This window comes from Pezoporus wallicus, unplaced genomic scaffold, assembly GCF_028554395.1.
Source record: "Pezoporus wallicus isolate ANWC-B61680 ecotype Strahan unplaced genomic scaffold, APGP_CSIRO_Pwel_v1 contig_13201, whole genome shotgun sequence".
NCBI lineage: Eukaryota > Metazoa > Chordata > Aves > Psittaciformes > Psittacidae > Pezoporus > Pezoporus wallicus.
The window spans coordinates 27,633-49,333 of NW_026637261.1; the positions used below are offsets into that span (position 1 = coordinate 27,633).

At 47.1% G+C, this 21,701-nt stretch overlaps 1 protein-coding gene across 4 annotated transcripts in view; it reads right to left on the minus strand.

Moving 5' to 3' along the window:
* Positions 1 to 7,709: 7,709 nt before the first annotated feature.
* The window catches only part of ABTB2 (ankyrin repeat and BTB domain containing 2), a 159,448-nt gene continuing 145,456 nt past the window's right edge, over positions 7,710 to 21,701 (minus strand). For all 4 annotated transcript variants that reach the window (XM_057404529.1, XM_057404527.1, XM_057404525.1 and 1 more), the window contains 11 exons: positions 21,161 to 21,262; positions 18,880 to 18,973; positions 17,493 to 17,628; positions 15,699 to 15,925; positions 14,799 to 14,977; positions 13,921 to 14,026; positions 13,712 to 13,814; positions 13,024 to 13,114; positions 11,130 to 11,198; positions 10,407 to 10,520; positions 7,710 to 9,072 (listed from right to left, as the gene is read on the minus strand). In XM_057404529.1, coding sequence (XP_057260512.1) covers positions 8,875 to 9,072; positions 10,407 to 10,520; positions 11,130 to 11,198; positions 13,024 to 13,114; positions 13,712 to 13,814; positions 13,921 to 14,026; positions 14,799 to 14,977; positions 15,699 to 15,925; positions 17,493 to 17,628; positions 18,880 to 18,973; positions 21,161 to 21,262 — 1,419 coding nt within the window. In that variant the 3' untranslated portion in view covers positions 7,710 to 8,874. The remainder of the gene's footprint in view (positions 9,073 to 10,406; positions 10,521 to 11,129; positions 11,199 to 13,023; positions 13,115 to 13,711; positions 13,815 to 13,920; positions 14,027 to 14,798; positions 14,978 to 15,698; positions 15,926 to 17,492; positions 17,629 to 18,879; positions 18,974 to 21,160; positions 21,263 to 21,701) is intronic.

Below are 21,701 nucleotides of genomic sequence, written 5' to 3' on the forward strand. Positions count from 1 at the left end.
TCAGTAATTTACATTTCCTCATTCTCAAGCAGGGGAAGCTGCTTTGGCCTTTCTGTCTCCCTGCTGCCTGCTCCTCTAGAGCTGCTGCTTGGCTTTGGTGGAGTATTTTTGTTAAGGTTGCCAGGAAATCAGCACTGTTATACTGACATCTGGTCTTGGTGATCTTCTCTTTGAGCTCAGGGACCTGCTGAGCAGAGAAGCCACTGAACTCTCCAGCTCTGCCACTCAGTGGCTCCTGCTTGGCAATAACTGAGAACCAGTCTGGAGCTGGGGCTTTTCTGTGGCTGCAGAACTGTAGGTCTAGGTCTGCTGGCTGTCAGGCTTCAAAACCAGGGCAAACCTTTGACATAGAATGTCCCTGTCCCAAACTTGGATACCCTGGTGCACTGTCTTGATGTTCCAGCTTCATGTCCTAGAGGCTTGGGGCAGAAAGATTTACGTACAGCTGATACTCAGCTGCATTGTATTTACTTACAGATCTAACAGCTCCTTTTTCCAGCAGTTCCTCGGGGAAACAATTTCTTCTTGAGTAAAGACTATTTCTTCACTAGGAGGCTGTTTTGTGAAGCAACTGTATTAAACATGGCCCTTGCACAACACAGCCTGTGTGTATCTTCGGTTAACAAGCCACTGTGCGAGAGGTAGTAGCAATAGCACATCCCCCTCACTGGGCACAGCTGAGCCCTGAGAGGGGAGACCTGCAGCTGCAGCCCTTAAAGGCCTGATGAGGGGCCCTGTTATCCCCAGCTGTGTGAATGAGCAGCACTGGCAGCCTGCCCTGAGCGGGCTCTGAAGAACTTGTGAAAGGAGCAAACAGGGAAGGCAAGAAGTGTGGAGGTGCTTCACAGCTGCTTAGGAAGTCCTCAGAAGGAAAGGTGAGTGGGAATTCTCTTGGGTTTTGCTGTTCTTGTTAAAAATAGGGAAGTGGCAGCCCTTTGGAGGTTGGTCTCTAATCCAGGGGCTTTGCAGCATCGAAACCAGATGGGTGCCTGTAGGACTGTGGTTTTCCAGTGTCTTGCTTAGCTCATTGCAGAAACCTCTTGAGTTGGTCACATTTGCCTGAGGGATGGTTACTGTAGTAAAAGGGGGGTTTTATGGATTGTGCTAAGTCAGTCATAACCTTGCTGCTTGAGGAAGGGACAACAAAGATGTGCTTGAACTGGTGGTCAGGTAATGAACTGCTATCAAATGGTTACTGAATATCACTGGCTTCACATGCTCTGTTTGGCAAGGTTCAGCTGTGGTTTAGCAGGCTGCAGGTCGAAGCTTTAAACACTTTTAGAGCCCTTTTAAAGCATGGGGAGACTGCCTAATAAAGCATCAGTAATTATTTGGATTCTCTAACCTATGCAAGTTGCTGGGGTTGTTCAACTGGTGCTAGTGTTTTACTTGCTCTAGGTCTTGCTGTCTAATAAGTGACAATATCAGAAGGCTGTTTTTATTACACATTGCTTCTTGTGCTAAGAAAATGCTGATCAAACTTCCTGAAAGTGCAGAAGTGGTGCAAATTACAATGCGTGGCTTAGGAGGGCTGTTAAACTCTAGTTCAATAGCTTTATTAAAGCTCAGGTGTAAGAGAAGTTTTACGATAGAACACCCATGTACTGTTAAGGCTCAGAAATGGGTTTGTGCTTCTTAAGGCCTAAGCTGTGGATCAAATGGCCAAGAAGTTCAAAACCAGCTTGTATTTATGTGAAGAATATGCCAAGTCTCTATTCATAAGCCCGCTCTAAAGAGCCGTGTAGCAGTGTATGAGCTCCGCTGGGCCCGTGCCAGAGCTGTGACCTGCACGTGCCTGTGGTGAAGCTGTTCCATGTAAGCCTGAAGTCAGACCCAAGATCCTGGTTGTTCCAGGAAATACAGACTTGTGCTTGTAGGCAGCGGTAGTGAAAGCTTTGGTGTGTGACTTACTGGCACTGGCTTAAGGAATGTCCATGGAAGCAGTCGCGATGACAGGCTGAGTGGGAGCTGATCTGTGGAAGTCCTACAGTCCAGCAGGACTTTTGGAACTTGTAAGTCAAGGTAGGAGCAGAATTCAACCGGGTTCTTCAAGCAGTTTAGAATGTTTCTATTCAGCTGACATCTTCCCACTACTTTCCATCGGCTGTAGTAGTTCTTGCTCTGTTGTCTGTGAGCTGGGTGTGCTCGAGGTGTTGTAAAGGACTTGCAGGATTTGGGCTGCGCAAGTGGGAGTTGTTTTTAAGGAGAACTTCTCTATTTCTGCAGGAAATGGTGTGTCTGCAGTTCTTTTTCAGGTTTTCCGGGTATGTTTTATGATTCCTGGCAGGTTTTTGCATTCGTGTGCCTCTGTCTTACTGCTCTTTGAACAGCAAAGTGGAAAAAAAGCCCTCGGATACTAAAATAAGTGAGAGATGTGGATTCTTATTTGGATGTTTTTAACAAGTCTGGTCAAGCCACGTTTTCCTCTGTCTGTGCTGCCCATCAGTCAGGCTGGGTTAAAATTCCACCTAGAGTAAGGGCAAGTTGAATACAGTCCAACCACAGAGTGAGTTTGTGTGTCTTTCTGTGCACTAAAAATGCCATCGACACTGAGCTGAGAAGAGGGTGAGTTTTGTAGCTCTGGCTTTTGGGATTGGATTGGTTTGATTGGTTTTAAGTGTGTTTCTCTCTGATTAGAGCAGGTTTTTGGTCTTCCTGTGCCTGGATCCCCTGCAGATGGGGCTGTAAATGCTTGAAGGAGCCTGGTGCAGTAACTGAAGTGCATTTAACCAGAGGCAAAAACAGCTCAGATGTGCGTCCTCCCGAGTTGGGAGAACAGGGCTTTGCACACCCCAGTAACCACCCATGTTAGAGTTTTAGGCCTGTTTTAAACCTGCAGGGTCGGCTGATGTCCTTTTCCAGCGCTGGAATCACTGGTGTGTCACGTTGCTCCTGGTTTGTCCTCTCCTGTGCCTGCAGTGATGGAGCACTGTGGCTAATTGGAGGAACACGGGAAAGCTGGATCTAGCTGAGCTTTCCCTGCAGGTGCTGGGTAGATTTGACCTGGTTGTCAGTGGAATCATCCTGCTTGCTTGGAGACCCGTGAGCTATTTTGACAGCTGGAGTGAGCTGACCTCTGATGTATCAGGGAGGAAGTAAACCCAGTGGAGCTGAGGATCTGCCCTGGCTGTACTTTCAGGAGGGGCTCTGCCTCCCACAGCTGTATGAGGGAGCAGTGAGCTGCCTGGAAAGCCAAGGTTGGTGGACTGGATAAGGGCAGGGCATGGAAGGGGCAGGAGGAAGTTCTGCCTTTTCCATTTGGCCATCTTGCTATTCCCTTGGGAGGTTTTCATGCTTCCACAGCTGGATTTTTGTTTATGTCACTGCTGCTTCTCCATGTAGTCTGAATCACAAGCCTGCCTCTTGGTAAAGGCCCTGAAACTGCACACATCTCATGGCATGCCTTGTGCTAGCAGGGGCGTGAAGGCTGAGGATGAGGAGAAGCAGGGAACAGGGCCACAGGTTGCTGCCACCTCCTGCTTGAGTGAAAGGTGGAGACGGGAGTGTTGGGTGACACATCCTGTGCTCAGTCTCTAGTAGTGAGCTGCCTACCTGGTGCGTGTGGACATGAAGCAGTGAGCTTCCACAGTGCAGCCGAGCTGCTGCGGGTGGCCTGCCTGTGCTCCAGTTATGGAGAGTAGGAATAGGGACAGCATGGAAACAACTCCAGTCCTGGAGCAAGCTGCCTTCCCTGCTGCGCTCTGATTTTTCATCCCATCACAACCCCCTTTTTTCCTGCCTCTTTTCCTTAAGCAAACAGAGCTGAGTGCAATGTTCTGCTTGCTGGGGATGAATGGATCCCTTGTACTCAAAACCTGCCCTTTGTGGGGGCAAATCTAGCGCTGAGTCCCGTTCACCGCAGCCCATGGTGACAGCAGCTCGCTGCCCTGTTCCTCCAGGCAAAGAGGAGAGCAGCAGCTCCCTCTGGAGTCCCCTTGGCCGGCTGTGCTGCGGCAGGTGCAGGAAGCCACCACGCCTGGTGGCTTGGGCAGCAGTTGGTGAGGGCACAGGGCCAGTCGGTAGCGGTGCCGCATCAGCCGGTGCTTGCCTGCTGTGACGAGCCTTGTTAGAGAGCAAAGAGGTTTTAGTTGGGGCTGAAAGGCACGGAGCATGTTCAGGCAGATGCGTGAGCGCCGTGTGTTTCCCTCTGCTCCCTGAAATGTGTGATTGCAGCCAGCAAAGGTTTGTGCTTCCCCAAAGCTGGGCAGACTCTGCTGTGTTACTGGTGAGAGCTACAAGGGCAGCACTTGTATAAAATAGAATCATGGAATGGTTTGGGATGAAGGGACCTTAAAGCTCATCCCAGTTCCAGCCCCTGCCATGGGCAGGGACACCTTCCACTAGAGCAGGTTGCTCCAAGCCCCTGTGTCCAACCTGGCCTTGAACACTGCCAGGGATGGGGCAGCCACAGCTTCTCTGGGCACCCTGTGCCAGCGCCTCAGCACCCTCACAGGGAAGAGCTTCTGCCTAAGAGCTCAGCTCAGTCTCCCCTCTGGCAGGTTCAAGCCATTCCCCTTGTCCTGTCCCTACAAGCCCTTGTCCAAAGCCCCTCTCCAGGTTTCCTGTAGCCCCTTTAGGGTTACAGAAGACTGTTACAAGGTCTCCCCAGAGCCTTCTCTTTTCCAGGCAACACACAAGAAGCTTCATGGTAATTTTCAATTTCGTCTCCTTGTTGGAGTAAATGTGCTCCAAAGGGAATTGTAGGTGTTTGCATTCCATGTTTGTACATTCAGTGTTTGTACTGGTGGTTTTCCAGGCATGCTGGGGCACTGGCATAGTGCAGGAGGCAGAATCTAGCCCTCGTGTCGGTGCCAGCAGGCTTCTCGTGGCTGGTGTAAATCAAATGCTGAGAGATGCTCATGATGGTAATTTGTTATAGAACTGGTGTTTGAGTCATGCTACGCCTACACCAGAGGGGCTGTGTGGTTCCCTTTGGATGTGTGGTTGGATATTCAAGGAAAGAAACCATTAGGAAGAGATTTTCAGCAGCTCAGCACAGGTTCTGGCTGTATTTGTGGTTTCCTCTGAAATGTATTTAGCATCCATTGGTCAACGAGAAAATGAACATGAGCCGGCTTCAGTGTGCACTTGCAGCCCAGAAACCAACCGTGTCCTGGGCTGCATCAAAAGGAGCGTGACCAGCAGGTCGAAGGAGGTGATCCTGCCCCTCTATTCTGCTCTTAGGAGACCTCACTTGGAGCATTGTGTGCAGTTCTGGTGTCCTCAACATAAAAAGGACATGGAACTGTTGGAACAAGTCCAGAGGAGGCCACGAGGATGATCAGGGGACTGGAGCACCTCCTGTATGAAGACAGGCTGAGGAAGTTGGGGCTGTTCAGCCTGGAGAAGAGAAGGCTGCGTGGAGACCTCATAGCAGCCTTCCAGTATCTGAAGGGGGCCTATAGGGATGCTGGAGAGGGACTCTTCATTAGAGACTGTAGTGATAGGACAAGGGGTAACGGGTTCAAACTTAAACAGGGGAAGTTTAGATTGGATATAAGGAAGAAGTTCTTTCCTGTGAGGGTGGTGAGGCACTGGAATGGGTTGCTCAGGGAGGTTGTGAATGCTCCATCCCTGGCAGTGTTGAAGGCCAGGCTGGATAGAGCCTTGGGTGCCATGGTTTAGTGTGAGGTGTCCCTGCCCACGGAAGGGGGGTTGGAACCTGGATGATCTTAAGGTCCTTTCCAACCCAAACTATTCTATGATTCTATCCTAGAAAGCATTTAAGCCCTGTTGGGGTAGCACCAAACTCTGAGTCACAGCTCAGCCATTCCCCCAGCTCCAGGGGGATCTGCAAGGTTTAGGGGGCAAATCTGGGGGAGGAAAAGAGAGCCCTGGGTCACATTCTTGCTCTTAAACCTTTATACTTCTTGCCTCATAGATAAATAAACACCTTTGGGCCTCCTCTGCTGCGTGCCTGACTGTGGCTGTTGGAGTGTTCTTCAATGCTCTTTGCTCTGATGAGAGTCCTGCTCCTGTCATGGTGAAGCACCAGACACAGGCACCAGCTGGAGCTGGTTTAGCCTTTGGGGTTTTGAAGTGACCTGGGAGGAAGTGGGATTTGGTTTTACCCATTTTATTGGGGAGGGAGTAGAAGGTGTTTAACTCCCACTGCTCAAACACCGCTGGGTTAACAGTGGCTTTAACCCTCGCTGTCTCTTCTGCTGTAGAGCAGTATCTTAGAATTGGGATTTCAACACTGCCATAGAATCTTAGAACCACAGAATGGTTTGGGTTGGAAAGGACCTGAAGCTCATCCAGTTCCACTCCTCCACCATGGGCAGGGACACCTCACACTAAACCATGTTGCCCAAGGCTCTGTCCAACCTGGCCTTGAACACCGCCGGGGTGGAGCATTCACAGCTTCCTTGGGCATCCTGTGCCTAACAGTAAAGAACTTCTTCCTTATCTCCAACCTGAACTTCCCCTGTTTCAGTTTGAACCCATCACCCCTTGTCCTATCACTGCAGTCCCTGATGAAGAGTCCCTCCCCAGCATCCTTGTAGCCCCCTGCAGACACTGGAAGCTGCTCTGATGTCACCATGCAGCCATCTGCTGCTGCTTCATGGAAACCAGGTAAACTTCAGCCAGGGAAAATGCAAGTTAAACTAATGGCAAACTTGGTTATGAACTTGAGAACATGTTTGAGCCTAGGAAGGGGAAATTAATTCCTCTTTATCCCTCATTTTAAAGCATAGGATGATGCACATATACACCAAAACTTTAAGGTGCTAAAGCTGCAGCAGCCTTTTCCACAGAAGTGGCTTTAAATGTGCTTTGTCTCCTTGTCAGAAGAGCAGAATAAATGACAGAAGCTGTGTATTTTAAAATTACATTGTTAATAAAATCCTGGTACATTTACATAAATGACAACAATAATGTACAATTAACAAAGCATCCTCATATTACAGCAACAAAAGAGGACCTAGAGCTTTGTACAGAGATCGCCGGAGCAGCTACTTGAAAATACTTTCCAAGATAAAGCCTTTTGTGGTAGTTTGCAGTGCTGGTTTTGAAACCTCTCTATGGCTTCCTGGTAATAAATAGGGTTATTGCAGCTGGTGATCTTCAGGAGTGGATGTGCACCTAAAGCACAAAGTGAAGCGTGCCCTGACCAACTCGTGTTGGTTTAACTGAGCCTGGACTAACAGCTGTTATCCGTGCATGCAGTCTGCATCTCGTGTAAATACTTGAGGAGTTGAGGGTGCGTCAGGTTTTGATGGATGCCTTGGGAGATGCTGTTGTTTGTTCTCCTTCCCTTCATCTACCTAAGCCATGGCTGTGTTGTGCTTTGGAACTTGGGCCCAGCTGGGCTGCCTCCTTCCAGTGTGTTTAGCTATTAATGGTTGGATTTTAAGGAGCTGTAGTTCTCCACTGCCCACTTGGCTTCCTCTTCTCCCTCACCCACCTAAACCAAATGATGAGCAAATGCTTTTTGGGGGTGCTAACAAAGATCAGTGGGAATATCTGAAGCTCTTTCCTTAAAGCTACTGGTAAGAGCAAGGTGTGGTTTTATACAACTGCCTCCTGTGGTGGCATTACTTAGAGTGCACTCAAAACCACTGCTTCAGACTCAGAACTGTAGAGAAACCATCTCCTTCTAGTTCTCCAAAGACAGCTAGAATGTGGCCTAGAGGGAGTAATCCTGGACCAGAAACATCTGTCTGCTGGGAACAAAAGGATGACGGACATCCAAGTTGAGGCATCTGAAGTGCTGCTGCCTCTATGTAACTGAGCCCACCTCTAGGAACCAGCCAGGTATTCACCATGCTCCCAAGTAGTGTATCTGTGGAAAGAACATCATTCCATGATGAAATGGAATGGCTGTGGAAGCAGAGGCTGGAGGTCAGGGCTTCCAATCCCATATAGCTCCAGAGAGAGAACAAACCATCAAGTTACTTGTTCCTCTGGGTCCCAGGGAGACTTTTATTGCTATTTATGCTATTGGGTAGCTTTTCAGCATAGCACTAGCTCCTGCTGCACTTGAGTCTTTTAGAAAGCATCCCTTATGGTGTCAGCTCTCACAGATAATGCTCAGAAACAGGTTTCTAAGGTAGAGGTGACTGGGGCTACCAAACCCTGGTAGTGAAGGGGTAGAGTGTTTCATCTTCCCTCGTTGAGATGGATCCACATTTACAACTAGCACAGTGAAACTATGGTATAAAAATACAACCCCCCCCCAATTCTCCCCTCCCTGCCCCAGCTCAGTTCTTCATCCTGGATTTAAAAAGTGAATAACTTCAGTTAGGATTAGTTTCTACTCAGCTTTGAACATCTACAAGATCTCTCTCTCAAGGTGCAAACAGGTTGGGGGCAAACTTATGTCAGAGTCTCTTGATGTATACAGATGCTGGTGTTTATTACTACAGTGAAGTAGTTGGTGTGTGCCAGCCTCTGAGTTCAGATGGGTCACTGGCTGAATGGGCAGTGGTCTGTAGGGTTAGAAAACTCCTAGGCAGCCTTTGTACAAGTAAAACATCTACGTGTATGAACTAGGTGGCCGTTACGGTGTGTAGACAGACAAGACTACCTACTAGGTGCTGGGTCTAGGTCAGTTGCCTCCCTGCTCTACAGCCCTGCATTGTACTTGTGTAAATGGCAGCGTTGATCTTCCCTTCGGTTCAGGTTCTTCACTTGCAGCCTCAGTTCCTGTTTGTGCTGTGACAGTGTTTCTGTGACAGTAGTAGCACAGAGAAGCCAACTCCCCCCTGGTCAGCGGGACGAGGCTCAGCCCCTTGGGTGCCTGGGGGGTGTCTGTTGTAGGGGACTTTCAGCAAGATCCAGAAGGCAAACAGGAAAGCCCCAGCTCTGCCTGACAGCACCTCCCCGTGCACACTGAACCAGTGCTCCTGCCACTGCCTTGCTCCTGCTCCTTCACACCCTGGAGGTGACGTACACGGAGTGCAGGCGGGCGGCCAGGGCTGTCTGCAAGTCCCTCAGTGGGTCCAGGCCTTGCACTTTGCTGTTCCTGCTGTAGATCAGCTGCTTGAATGAGTCCTGCTCCAGCAGAGAGCTCATGTGTTTGAGGAAGAAGCCTTCACAAAACGAGGCAAGTTCAGGTGCGTTGTGAATCTGCAGAGGAGAGAAGATGAGTTAAGTCTTTCCTGCATGGCACAGACCCAAAGGACATGCCTGAGCTTCTTATTTCTAGTGCTTTCCCCTTTGATAGTTTCTAAGAAAAAGGATGGCAAAAACAGTGGAAAAACGCTTTGAGGGTAGGACCCTTGATGGCTGATCATTTCCTTCGGTGCTTTTTGCAGGCACAGGTGTGTGCAGGGAGGCATTGAAGCAGCTTTAATTCCTTCCCTGATGGCCTGCACTCCAGCCTTTTCCTCTTAAAGGAGCAGAGAGCAGCTGCTGCTGAAGTGGCCAAGGTACCTGTTTAACTGTGAGAGCTGGGAGTTCCTGTGCTGCAACATGAAACACTGCACTGCCAGATGGCATACACAGCTCAGGGCAATCGGAACACGGTTCATAGGGTGGGAGCTGAGCTCCTGGAGGAAGGAGCTGAATGTAGAGGAATAGGGATGTTACACTTCTAAACCACGTGAGGTGGATTTGTGGCTCTGATCTGGCTCCCTCTGCTTCAGAACCAGTGGGGGCAGCTCAGTAATAGCAGCGCAATGAAACTCTATTTCAGGATTAAATGTGTGTATGTTCCCCTCTCTGTTTCTGGGAGCTCTGTGCAAACAGTAATTCAAGGAAAAGCACTGAAGGCCAGCAGGGAATGCTCCCTTCCCCCTCTACCACTACATACTGTTAAATTGTAGGGCCTGAAAGAAACCAGCCTGAGTTCGACGGGAAGAGTGGTCCAGTGTGAGCATCAGGAATTGAAAAGGAACCCTGTGACACAAAGGGGATGCAAAGTAACCGGGCACATCACCATCGGCCCCTTGTGCGTGTCTTTAAGGCATCTGCCCCTGCAAACTTTGAGGGATGGCATAGTGTTTTCTCTCTGATTTTGTTGATAACGTGGGTTATTTGCTGTAGAGGTGAATGCCTGTGTCACGCAATGGTTCATGCTTGTTTTGCAGCTGTAAAGATTGCATTTTAGCAGTCGGAGTGCTAGGAAGGGTTTACTTAGTTGCTGTAGGATGATCCACTGCCCCTGCTGCTGGGAGGATTTGGATCCCTTGGGCTTTGCTGCCGTTGCTGTATCAGCCTGCTAAGGCACGTCTCCCTTGCTCTGCAGGGATCTGCATCCATTTCATGTGTGATTGCTTTAGACAGGGAACACACTGGGGCCGTGCAGGACGGCTTTAACACATCCCACTTGTGGCTGGGGCAGAGTCACCAGCAGAGCAGTGCCCACTCTGGGCCTGCTGTATTTGGTTTCTAAAACAAGCCTGCAGAAAGCCTGCCCGCTGCTGCAGTGTGATTCCCGTATGAGACAGTTGGACACGTACCTTTGCATATTTATAGATGTTAACAGAGTTCTCCATGCTGATCGTCTGGGCACAGAGGATTTCACAGTGTCTCTGGAGGCCGTCCAGTTGAAACAGGCTGGCAGCCGACAACAGCTATCAGGACAAGAGAGAAGCTATTTGAGCTCATGAGCCTTGAAAAGCTTAGGGAGGCAGACAGACAGGTTTGATGGTTTCCTCTCTGAATGATCTCCTCCTCCCTGTTTTAATGGCCAAGTCCTCATGAAAGAGCAGAAAGGCCACAGCTAAAGCGGCAGATTTCCCCTCCTAGCAAAGGCTTGCTGCTCCTGCAGGAAGTGTATTTGTGCTGCGCTGTCACCATGACAGGAGCTGTAGACAGCTCAAAGCCCCCTTTCCTCTCTGAAAAAAATAGCTGTGTGTAGTCTTTAGCTTCAAGCTTGAATTTCATCAGAATACTTGTGACTGAGCAGCATTGTAAAAGGGCCTATTTGTAACTCAGGGTACCAAAAGCTCTGCAGCACTTTCCCTCCCTGCTGCTGTGCCCTCCCCATCATCTGACTGACATAATAAACCATAACTGGTAGTTGTTATTTCCCAGCGATGATATTTTGAAACTTTAAGCTCATTTCAAAGTGTTAAATACACTCCTAGATTGGAAGCTTGCTGTTAGCTCCTGGATTTTGCCTTTCAAGCTCTGTTTATGCCCCAGTGCACTTGGAAAGCCTTAGAAGGAAAAACTCTCACCTCTAAGATATCAGTGGTGGGAATTTCCATGGATTCTGTTCCTCCATAGTATAAATACTGCATCAGCATCTGAAATGGGAAGAGGGCCAGGATGAAGCTGTTATCACGGAAGGTGCAAGGGGCTGTGAGTGGCTGTGCTCCCCTTCCTGAGCAGGCAGGAGCCGTGGGGTGTGCTGGCTCTCGCCTCTGCTGCTGGGCTTTTCTTTCTAGTGCTGCAAATCTGCTGCTTTCCAATGCTCTTTTCTTCCTCAGGCTCTGAAAAGAGCCCTGGTGAGGGTTTGATGCTGAGGGTGACAGCGTGTCTCTGGGCAACACGGATGTCCTTGTAAAACTGTGTCTTGGATCCGGTCTGGTTAAGCCTCGCAGGCAGGTCACACGCAGAGCTGCCAGCTAGAGCTCCAGCACTGCAACTGCCACACCATGAGCATGTGTGTCTGAGGGACCTCCCAGCCGCTTGCCTCCCCTGCTGTGCTTCTAATCAGCTTCCAGCCCCCCATGAGGGCCAGAGGAAAAGGCCTAATTGTTTGCAGGGAGAGCAAGAGGCAGCTTCTGCTCTTTGATCTACATGAGCACACCCCCAGTGAAACGGTACTGTCCTATCTAGGGAATGATTAGGTTTGGGGTTGGAAAGAGAAGTCATTCCAGTGACCTGGGTGCTGTGTAAGCAGGTGTGGGGACTGTGCTGCGCCATTTCTAACAGTGGTGGGAACAGAACTAAGCTGCTATTTTTGTAATTGCCTTATTTGTATAATAGAATTACAGGGAGCAAAGCTGCTTTCCAGCAGAGCTCTAAGAAGAACTTAGATCTCTGGTGGCTCAACATCCTCTGTGCACCGTAATTGAAATTGCTGTAGAATGCCATCAGCTTGTCTGATTTTCACTGTCAAATTGTTTAATTCTGTAAAGTACTTCTCTGCTTTAACTCTTTGTGATCCTTTGCCCTCTCCAGTGAAGCGAAAGTTCACCTTCAGAGACCTCTTGATGTCAAAATGTTGTTTAAGGAGGTTTGTTTCAATACCCTCAGTTACATTTTCTTGTTTTCTGTCATGACCTGAGCAGCAAAATTTGGATGTCCCCTCTGCAGCATGGAACTTGTATAACCCCTTTTAGGCAGAACAGGGATGTTCTCAGGGTCAACTGCATTCCCTCTCTGTGAGATGACAGTGCTGCTGACCAACAGCTTTGCTGTTTTGTGTGCTTATAAAAAGAGAAGAAGAGTACCTCAGGCCTGAAGTGATGGAGTTACAGAACCTGTTCTGCACCTCAGATCTCCCTGTTCCCTACCTTTTTTCCAAGCCTGAAATGCAGATCTGGGAGGCTGGAACAGCTTCACTATCGCATTTCACAGACTTGTTTTTTGCCTTGGGTGTGTGTTCAGTAACCTATTTTCCCTCCATCACGAATGAAATTCCCTTAGGTCCATTAGATATGGAAATGTCATAAAAGCAAAGTGCAAGTCTCATTTCTGAGCCTTTCTTGAAAGGGTCACCAGTGACTTCTGATCACCTGATTTGAATTGATACGAAGCCTGGCAGTCCACCTCTTGCTGTAAGTTTACTTTTTGCTTAGCACACCATGAAGATGGTGCTGTAAGAAGTACGGAAATGGTGTCTTACAAGTGTAAGATTACTTTTAGTAGCAGACTAGTTTCTCCTGCTTTAGGGACGAGTCAGCTGCCTAGTAAGAGATTAAGAATACAGGCTGGAGGCTTCTGTTTTAAGGTTGGTTCTACCTGAAGAGTTTTGACAAAGATCAGAATATTCCTGAAATACTGGTGTGTTGAAGTGAACTCCACCTCTACTCATAAATTACCCCTGATGTTAAGCTCTGGCTTAATCTTGGCTTCCAAGTATGTGAGAAGATGAAAAGAATAAAGAAAAGGTAAGATACATACCTTGAAAATGTTGTATTTCATATCACTGATTTCGACAGTCTTACTGCCATGGCTGTCATGTTCTGTTTTATTGGTCATGAGCGTCTTAAACCTGAGAATGGTTTTAATAGGTTTCTGTGTTAGCAGATCATATATTCATTGCCTATTGACAAACAGCCTAAGCAAGGGGAAAATAAAGCTCCTTCCTTCTTCTTCGCAAGTTGACAATTAAAACCTTTCGATTAAATGACAGTTTAGAACTTCAGAAACAACTTAACCTGTCCCACCCTAGAGTAGTTGCAAACCACTGTTACTAAGTCAGTAACACAGAAACTGATCACTGCAAGCTGGAGCAAGTGTAGCTCCAGCTAGCAAACTCTGAGAGGGGGGCATGGAAAGGCAGCGAATGGCTGGACATGTACACTCCAACTCCTGTAAGAGTTATTAGGGATAATTACTGGTTAGTTTATGTCAGTAGAGCTCTGGGAATCTCTAACACTTATTAGAGTGGCTTAGAAACTCATCTTCACTTTCCTACTATTCTTAACAGTAGTAAAGATGATATGGCTGGTCCTGCAGCCCTGAGTTATGGTCTGTTCTCTGTATCCTTCACAGCTGCCTTACTGCAATGAGGAATGAGAGCTGGAAATACAGATGAGTCTAAAGGGTCAAACCTTCCTCTAATACTTAGCTGTGAAAATCAACTCACCTGTTGGATGCAGTAACCAGCAGGACTTTGTGTGCATAAAACAGCTTTCCTTCTACTAAAAAAGTTACATCAGACATTTCCTTATTGTTTAGGAAGTGAGGATCTGTTGGGGTAAGGGATAAAAAATAAAGAGGGTGAATATTCTTTGAAACTGTGGATGCTGAAAGCCAAACATCACAAGAACTTTACTGTTGAGGCGAGCCTCTTACCCAGCCGAGCTGGCAGTGTCTTCTGGATCTCAGGAATGCTGGGTATTGGACTGCTGCCATAGCAGTGGGTGAAGATGGATGCAAGCTGCTGATTGATGGAATCATTCTGTAAGGAGGATGGAACAGGAATCACCAATTGGCACTTTGCATGGAGCGGGTTTCAAACATGCTATAACAGCTCATTTGAGGCTCATAGCAACTGCACTCTGCAAGAACAACCTCTCAACAGAGTAATTGGCTGCCTATATCTTGCTTTTTATTTCAAGGACAGTACAGTGTACACTGTAGTGAGCAACTACAGAGGTATCTGGAGCTGTACGTACTCCTCACTCTCCACTGTCTGTGCATTACAGCTGTACCCCCTCTACATTTGGAGGGCAGGCATCCCCCTCCTGACTCAAAGGGCAGCAGCCTCTCAGAGGAGAACATGGTAGAGACTGGGTGAACTTACATGCAAAATGGGACAGCTAAAATAGGGAACAGGTTTGTTCTAGACACGCACGAAGGGCAAGGAAAAAACAGCCATAGGCAACATTTAAATAAAGAAAAAAGTAGATGGGAAATGTCACTGGACAAAAGCATTGTTCAGAAAACTCCTAGAAGATACTACTCAGAGAACCTGAATTTCCCAGTGCTGTATTGGTCACTCTTCCTGTTATGTTGACAGGGTTTCAAAAGCCAGTTGCTGGACTGGACTTTAACAGTACAACTTCTGCTTCTGTTGAAATTAATGTCTTTACTGTGATGGCTGCATACGAATTTAGATAATACTACCCTAATTCATTAGGGATTTTGCATGGGCATTCACTCATCATTGTGTGCTGCCTTGTACAACAGCAAAATCCTTTGTAGCACTTTGTTACAAAACTAATAATTACCTTGCTGGTTTTGAGGATATCGAACATGAGCTGCAGCCCTTCATTAACCAGCTCTTCATTGTAGTCCTCTTCTTTAATGGTGACAAATTCCCGGAGGAGGGTCTGTACGACTGAGTAACGGGACTGGTAGAAGGTTGTCCGTAGTGACTCAATCCACACGTGGAGTTTCCATGGGACTCCTGTAGCCACAGCAAAAAGGACAGTGAAAGATGATGATATGCTGAAGTACCTGTGAGTAGACTGTCCTGCTGCTATTACTGCCTCTTTGCAGCACTGAAGTAGATTTGTAACTACATCCTAACAAGAGATACATTTGTCTTACGTTATGAAAGATAACTGAACTGAGTCATTAACAGTGACTTCTCTAGGAAAGGATGGTACCAGGACCAGAGACCCTCTATTGCGTATTTAGCTTCATGATTACTCACAACTACAAAACAAATCTGAACTGAACTTGTAAGAATTTCTAACCCTCCACAACCATGGTGTGAGGTCTTCCCTCCTGGTTTACCTGTAACAATCTACACACATAAGCTTCAAAGCTTCTCTTTCCTACCTTTAGATCAAATCTGCTCTTTCACATTCAACCATTTAATCTGTCATGTTACCTCTGATTTTGAGACCAGCCTCTTTGAACAGTGAATTTTAGGTGTCAGAGTATCTGAAAAAGAGACATGCCCCTTGCTTTTGAAACTTGGGAACAGAGGATCCAGCCAAAAATAAGGGATGTCCTAGATCAACAGGAATTTGAAAAGAACTTGTGAGGAGCCTTTAACACTTACATTAGACAGCAGGTTCCTATGAGCTTGGGATAGTTGTGTAGTTGGGGTTACAGATTCTTGTCCAAATGAAAGCTTTTTACACTCTAAATGAGCACAGTGCTTAAAACAAGCCCCTTACCAAGTGCCCTGAGTTCCATGGTGATGTCGACGTAGCCGTGCTCAGCACTGTAATACATGGCCTCCTGCAGAGCCTTCATTCTTGTTTTACACAGCCTGACTTGCCCCTCGCTGGAGCTGCCCTGGCTAGAGGTGTCACTCTCCACTCCCTCAGCTAAAATCTCCTCCAGGGAGAGGACATCACCCTTCAGTTGCTGGGGCTGGGTCAGGAGCTTGCGCAGAACATTCCTGAGGAGGAAGAAGATATCACTTAGTAATAAATAAAATAGCAACAATTCAGGCAGGACTGGGGTGATCTGGGTTTAGGGGGTCTGGCTTAGTAGTGATTTCCTTCTCAAAGATATATTTCTAGCTGGCAATATGGAACAACATTTAAGCTATTTCTCCTTATCTATCCTGCATGCTGGAAATGGATACCTTGGTAGCAAAGGCATGGAATACACTCAGCGGTACCAGAGCCTATTTCAGAGTGTTAGGGCAAAGTGGGTTTTATTGCAGTCTATACTATGGCATAGAAGCACACTTCCTTCTGCCAGGCCTGAGTGTGGTAACAGCTTCAGCTCTGAAGTAAGATTTACTGGTGTCTGTTGGAACTCCTTCTGTTTTCCCAAATGACCATCTTCAACCACTGTTAAGTTGTTTTAGTCAGACCCACTTCCTGGACATGCAGGACTATCTTTTGTTATGGTTTCTGTTTACTGATGGAGGCAGTGGGGTTCTAACAGACACCAGTAAATCTTACTTCAGAGCTTAAGTTTTTTGGCCTTGAGTTTCATGGTTTACATGGTTAGATGTTGCAGAAGATTGTGGGAGGGGAAGAGAACTGGGAACAGAACAGTGTTTGTGTATTTCTACACTGTAAATAACTGCATTAGGCCATTCCAGCTTTGCAGAGTTTGGGCCTCATTTGGGCTTGGGCCATTTTCCCTGGTGTATCCAGATGTGCAGTGTACCTGGAGGGGCAGCTTTGGCACCACTGTAAAGCACAACTGTGTTCAAGCAAGGTAGCTGCCACTAAGCTAGCTGTTGAGACCCTGTGGGTATCTCTCAGCCCATATACATGGGCAGTTTCAGGCTGTTTGAACTGGCTTCTTACACGAATATTATTGTTCTGGGAAGAGGATTTCTGGATGACTTTGTAAGTAATGTCTTATTTCTAAATAACTACCCTGAAAATTGGGCTGGAAAGCCCAGGCTGGCTCTTCAGCATTTTAATGACTGATCTGGTCACCCATCCAAAAACCAGAGATATAGTCAACTAAATTCTGCTGCAGGTTATTTTTACCACCTTAATGTGATTAGATTCTGACTCAGAACATGAACCACAACCTCATAACCTACCCAGAGGTGGATCTTAGTCAGCTCTCGTATGGCTTAGCACCACCTCCTACTCTCTGTGCTGCAGCGCTAGACCAGCAAGTGAGAGAGTAAGAAAGAGCGAACAGAGATCTTTCTATTGTATTTTGTGCTTTAGACTAAAATATAATCCCTTTCTTTTATCAGTTACAGTTGCTGAATAATGAAAGTCTTACATCTTTTTTTTCTTCAAAGGGTGTAACAGTAACTACCAGTTTAAAGAATCTTTTGGTTCCCCAAAATGCTCAAAAGGCATTAGAACAGCCTGAGAAACTGTGCTGCACTAAAGAATGGCTGCTGTCAGGAGACTCTTAACACAGTCTTCTGAACTGCCCACCCAGGGATTTGGGTAGAAGATGTAATATAAAGTCACATAGGAATGCCTACAGTGTTAGCCTCAGGAAAACAAAACCTATTCGGAGCATGGACAGAGCTTTACCTGTGCCCGTGTGCAGCTGAGTGACTGAAGCAGTTCATATCTTCATGCAGTGATGATGACATACCATTGACTTCTAGCATGCTCAGGAGTGGATCAGCTCCCCTACTTAGCAACAAGCTGACCAGCTCGTAGTTCCCTAGGAAAAATTGATAGAAACATAATGATTGCACATCTGCTACACCTCTCTGAAGCATATCACATAGGACTGGTAACACACACTGTACCAGCAACTTCTATGCTACCAGCTGGGCTTTCAGAGCATCCTGCAAGCATGGATTAGGCCTCATAATACCTCAGAGAGAGAAACTGAGTCACAAAGCACTAAAATTACTTAAGAAGGCACAACTATAGGCAGAATGAAAAGGGAAATAAACTGGTCTGGTGCTTTCAGTGCACACCAGCAGAGCTGTATGCAACCAGTTCAGCTAGATCAGAGTCTCAGCTGTTTGGCTGGTGGAGGAGGTTGAGAGAAGGCCAGAAGGGAGCTCTTCTTTGCTGCACACACTGGCCACAGCTTCATAAAACCGCCCTGCAGCCAGTATATTGGTTCAGGCCATGTTCAGTCAGGTCTCCTTTCCACCCCTTTCATTTGATGTAGTAGTGAGTTGTGGCAGCAGACACAGCACAATGAGTTTCTGTCATGGGGGAGAGGAGGAAAGGCCACTTCTTATCCCTTCAACAAATCTTGGAACAGAGCAAGCCAGAGTCTTGTCTTCATAAATACACAGTTATGAAGCAAAAAGAAATTAATGGAAAAACCAGAAACAGTTAGAGGTGAAAAGTGTTGAAAACCAACAGGTATTTTAGGCAGGCACAGACTTGCTCACAGAATGCTAAACTCTTCTGAGGACAGGTAGAAGAAATGTAGGATTTTACTTGTCTTTAATAAATTAATGGAAATATTTCTTTACACAGCAGTTATTTTTCTTCAGGCTGACTTGAAATGTGTTAATTTTTGCATCTGGAAGTTATTTAGATCCACAACATGCCTGGACTAGACAGTAGCTGGCTTATGTTTCTTGACAGTGCCCTGTGTGAAGGGGCTGTTCCAGTCAGCTGTACTGGGGCGGCTGCTGGCAGGGGTAAGTGTTGGGACCAGCAGCAAATCAGGCACTCAGTGCCCATTAAGCTGCTGCCACATGCCAACAGCTGTTAGCTGCTGCCAACCCAGATGTGTTCCTACTGGTGTTTTAGAAATGAACAAAATGCTGCCTTTTTAGGAGCCAGCTCACTGTGCTACCCGTTTGGTGTCTTTACTATACTTAACAGTAGCTTAAATGCAGTGCAAAGTGGCTCCTAGCATGTTTTGCAGGCCCACACATGAACTGGTTGTAGTTATTCTGTGGTAGCAAAGAAACAGAGCATGTGGAGGCTGCACGGAGCTTACCTGCTGCTGAAGCCAGCTGAAGAGGAGTCTCAGCATAGTTGTCTTCACTGTTAACAGCAGAGCCCTCGACGTGAGCACCAGCATCCAAGAGCAGCTGCAACACACACATGAAAGAGTTGAGAAAAGAGCAATTCAGCAGGACAAAACAGAAGAGGCTGTGTGTAAAACAGCAAACCAGCAGATTCACAGGGAAGGGTGCACGCACACAAAGGGACCAGCTCAAAGGCTAAAGCAAAGCATCTGTTACAAGGCAAATTTCTCTTGCATTTCCTTGCTCAGCCTAGGGCTAAAGACTACACATGAATGTCAGGTTAGAGTTTTCTTCTTTCCTTTTCCTTTACTGTGCTTTCAGTATTGAGTTTGTGCTGAAAAGGTGCTCAGCTGGCAGCCAGGAGAACATCACCTCTTTGTTTTTGTTTTAATCTCCTTTATGAACGTGGTTTTGCAATTGTAATTGCACAACTCCAAAGAGCTCTGCAAGCAGAGCTTCTCCTCAGTGCAGGAAGTCCATCTTATTAAGTTTCATGCTGTGTGCAGGAAACAAGGTTCTTCCAGGGAATTAGCCCTGGAGGCCAAACATGCCCCTTGGTCTCTCTTGCCCAACGGAGCCTGTGTAAGGAGGTCCTGGCAGCTGCAGTAACCTGCCACACACAGAACTTCCTTTCAGTGGACACACTGAGCTGCTGGCAAGGGAGATCACCCCCAGCCAGATGAAGGGAGAAGATGATAGGGACCTTTTCTGGCCAGGTAGGGCTGGCAGACAGCATTGGAGCACCCAGAGCATGGATGTAGTGATAAGGAGTAATGGGTTCAGACTTGAACAGGGGAACAAAGTATATGCTGTGGGTGGTGAGGTGCTGGCACAGGGTGCCCAGAGAAGCTGTGGCTGCCCCATCCCTGGCAGTGTTTAAGGCCAGGTTGGATGGGGCTTGGAGCAACCTGCTCTAGTGGAAGGTGTCCCTGCCCATGGCAAGGGTTGGGACTGCATGAGCTTTAAGGTCTCTTCCAACCCAAACCAGTCTGGGATTCTATATGCATCACCATCAGCAGAGGTTCTTCTGCTGGGTATAGGGGTCCAGCTGGTTCTATCCTGTACCACTGCCACAATCTAACGGCTCCAGCTACCCCTAGTTAGTGACGACCTTGGCCTTGGCCCACCTAGCACATACAGTCACATTTTACTATAAAACATTTGGCAGAGCACAACTGCTGGTTTGTTTCTCTATTGAGATGCCAGCTATTCCATGCAAGTTTCCAATTGGAAAGGCAATTTTACACACCCATTTTGGCAGAAGCTGATGTCTACCCTTAGAATAACAACTGCTGAATAAAAAAAACTCCTATAATGTTTAGAAGTTTGAACCGAAATTAAAGACATTGTGGGTCCTGCAGTCCAACACGAGCTTTGGTATGCTTGGCTGCATCTCTTACCTCACATGTAAATTCAGGCTGTCCAACCTTTGCCATCCCAAGGGCTGCTCTGGCAGTTTCCCAGGTGGAATCTAATCTTTGTCTTTATTTACACATGCACATTGACAAAAAATGAGGGTGTGCAGCCTCCCTTTGCTTGTATCTTTTCTTTTTTCCTCTTTGAGCAGAACATAATTCAATTCACCAGCAACTGACTATCTGCTGTGACCAGTTTTGGATTTCTCTTGGGACTCAGGTAGAATTTCCAGGAGTTCACCCCATTCTGTTGCCATTAATTCCCCAGCAAGGGGTGCAGGGAGGATGCAAGAGGTTCAAGTCAAGTCCCACGAGAGCTTATCTTGTTCATGCAGTTCTCAGGGATTATAAAGGAAGTTACAGCTGATTTGCTGCTGTTAGAGCAAAAAGCAGAACTTTTGCATATGCTAAGGTATAAACCAATTCACATCTAATTTCAGAAGCATCCTGATCAAGCAGTTGACCTATAACCACGCCACATGAAACACCAGTTTACCTAATACTGGTAAGAAATGACTGTGCACATTGCTCTGGAAGTGGCAAGCCTCAAACCAATACTGAAACCGAAGAAAAATAAGGGAACACAGAGTGTTTTGTTACCCAGGCCTTGCTAGGAATTATGTCCTCAATTCACAGTTCCCAAGAAAAGCATTGGTTGCATTCTCCTTGTTTTCAAAACATGCCATTTTTCACCGGTTTTTAGAAGGCTTCCACCAAACCCCACATGGAGCCTGTGATGCACCAGTGTTTGGGAAGCCTGAGAGCGAGGGTGTTGCACTGCAGGCCCTCTGCATCTCCTGTAAAGATGACCAACCTAGGGGTTCCCTCTGCTTACCTGCACAACAGAGATGTGCCCGTGTAACACAGCAAAGGTAAGAGCGGTCCAGTGCCGGCTGTCAGGATGAACTGAAGGGTATCGAGGAGAGGTACTGGGAACCTGGGGGAAGGAACCAGGTAGTTATTAACCACTGCAGCCTACCTGCCATAACCTTCAGGCTTGTACATAACTGCCTTTTTCCTTTGGAAGTGACAACCCCAGGGAATGGTTACTTAGGCCATTTAGAGAACACTGTTCACACCAGTCACTCCATCCGGTCCCCTGGGCCTTTTTAATGGGCTTATTGGTTTCTCCTACTGGCAGCTCTTTCAGGAAGGAAAAAGCCCCTTTACTCCCCCCCATACCTATTAGACTTGCCAATGCCAATCATAATTGGAGCCATGGAGTGCTCCAAGAGGTTTTGAAGGTTTTCCTCCCCCTCCCAAATCCCTGAAGCAATGGTTTCTGAAAGCCATGCTTTGCTCAGAAGCTTCCATAAAGGAAGCCTGCAGTTGCTAGGAAAGATTTCATAACCGCTCTTGTTATTTACAGATGAATA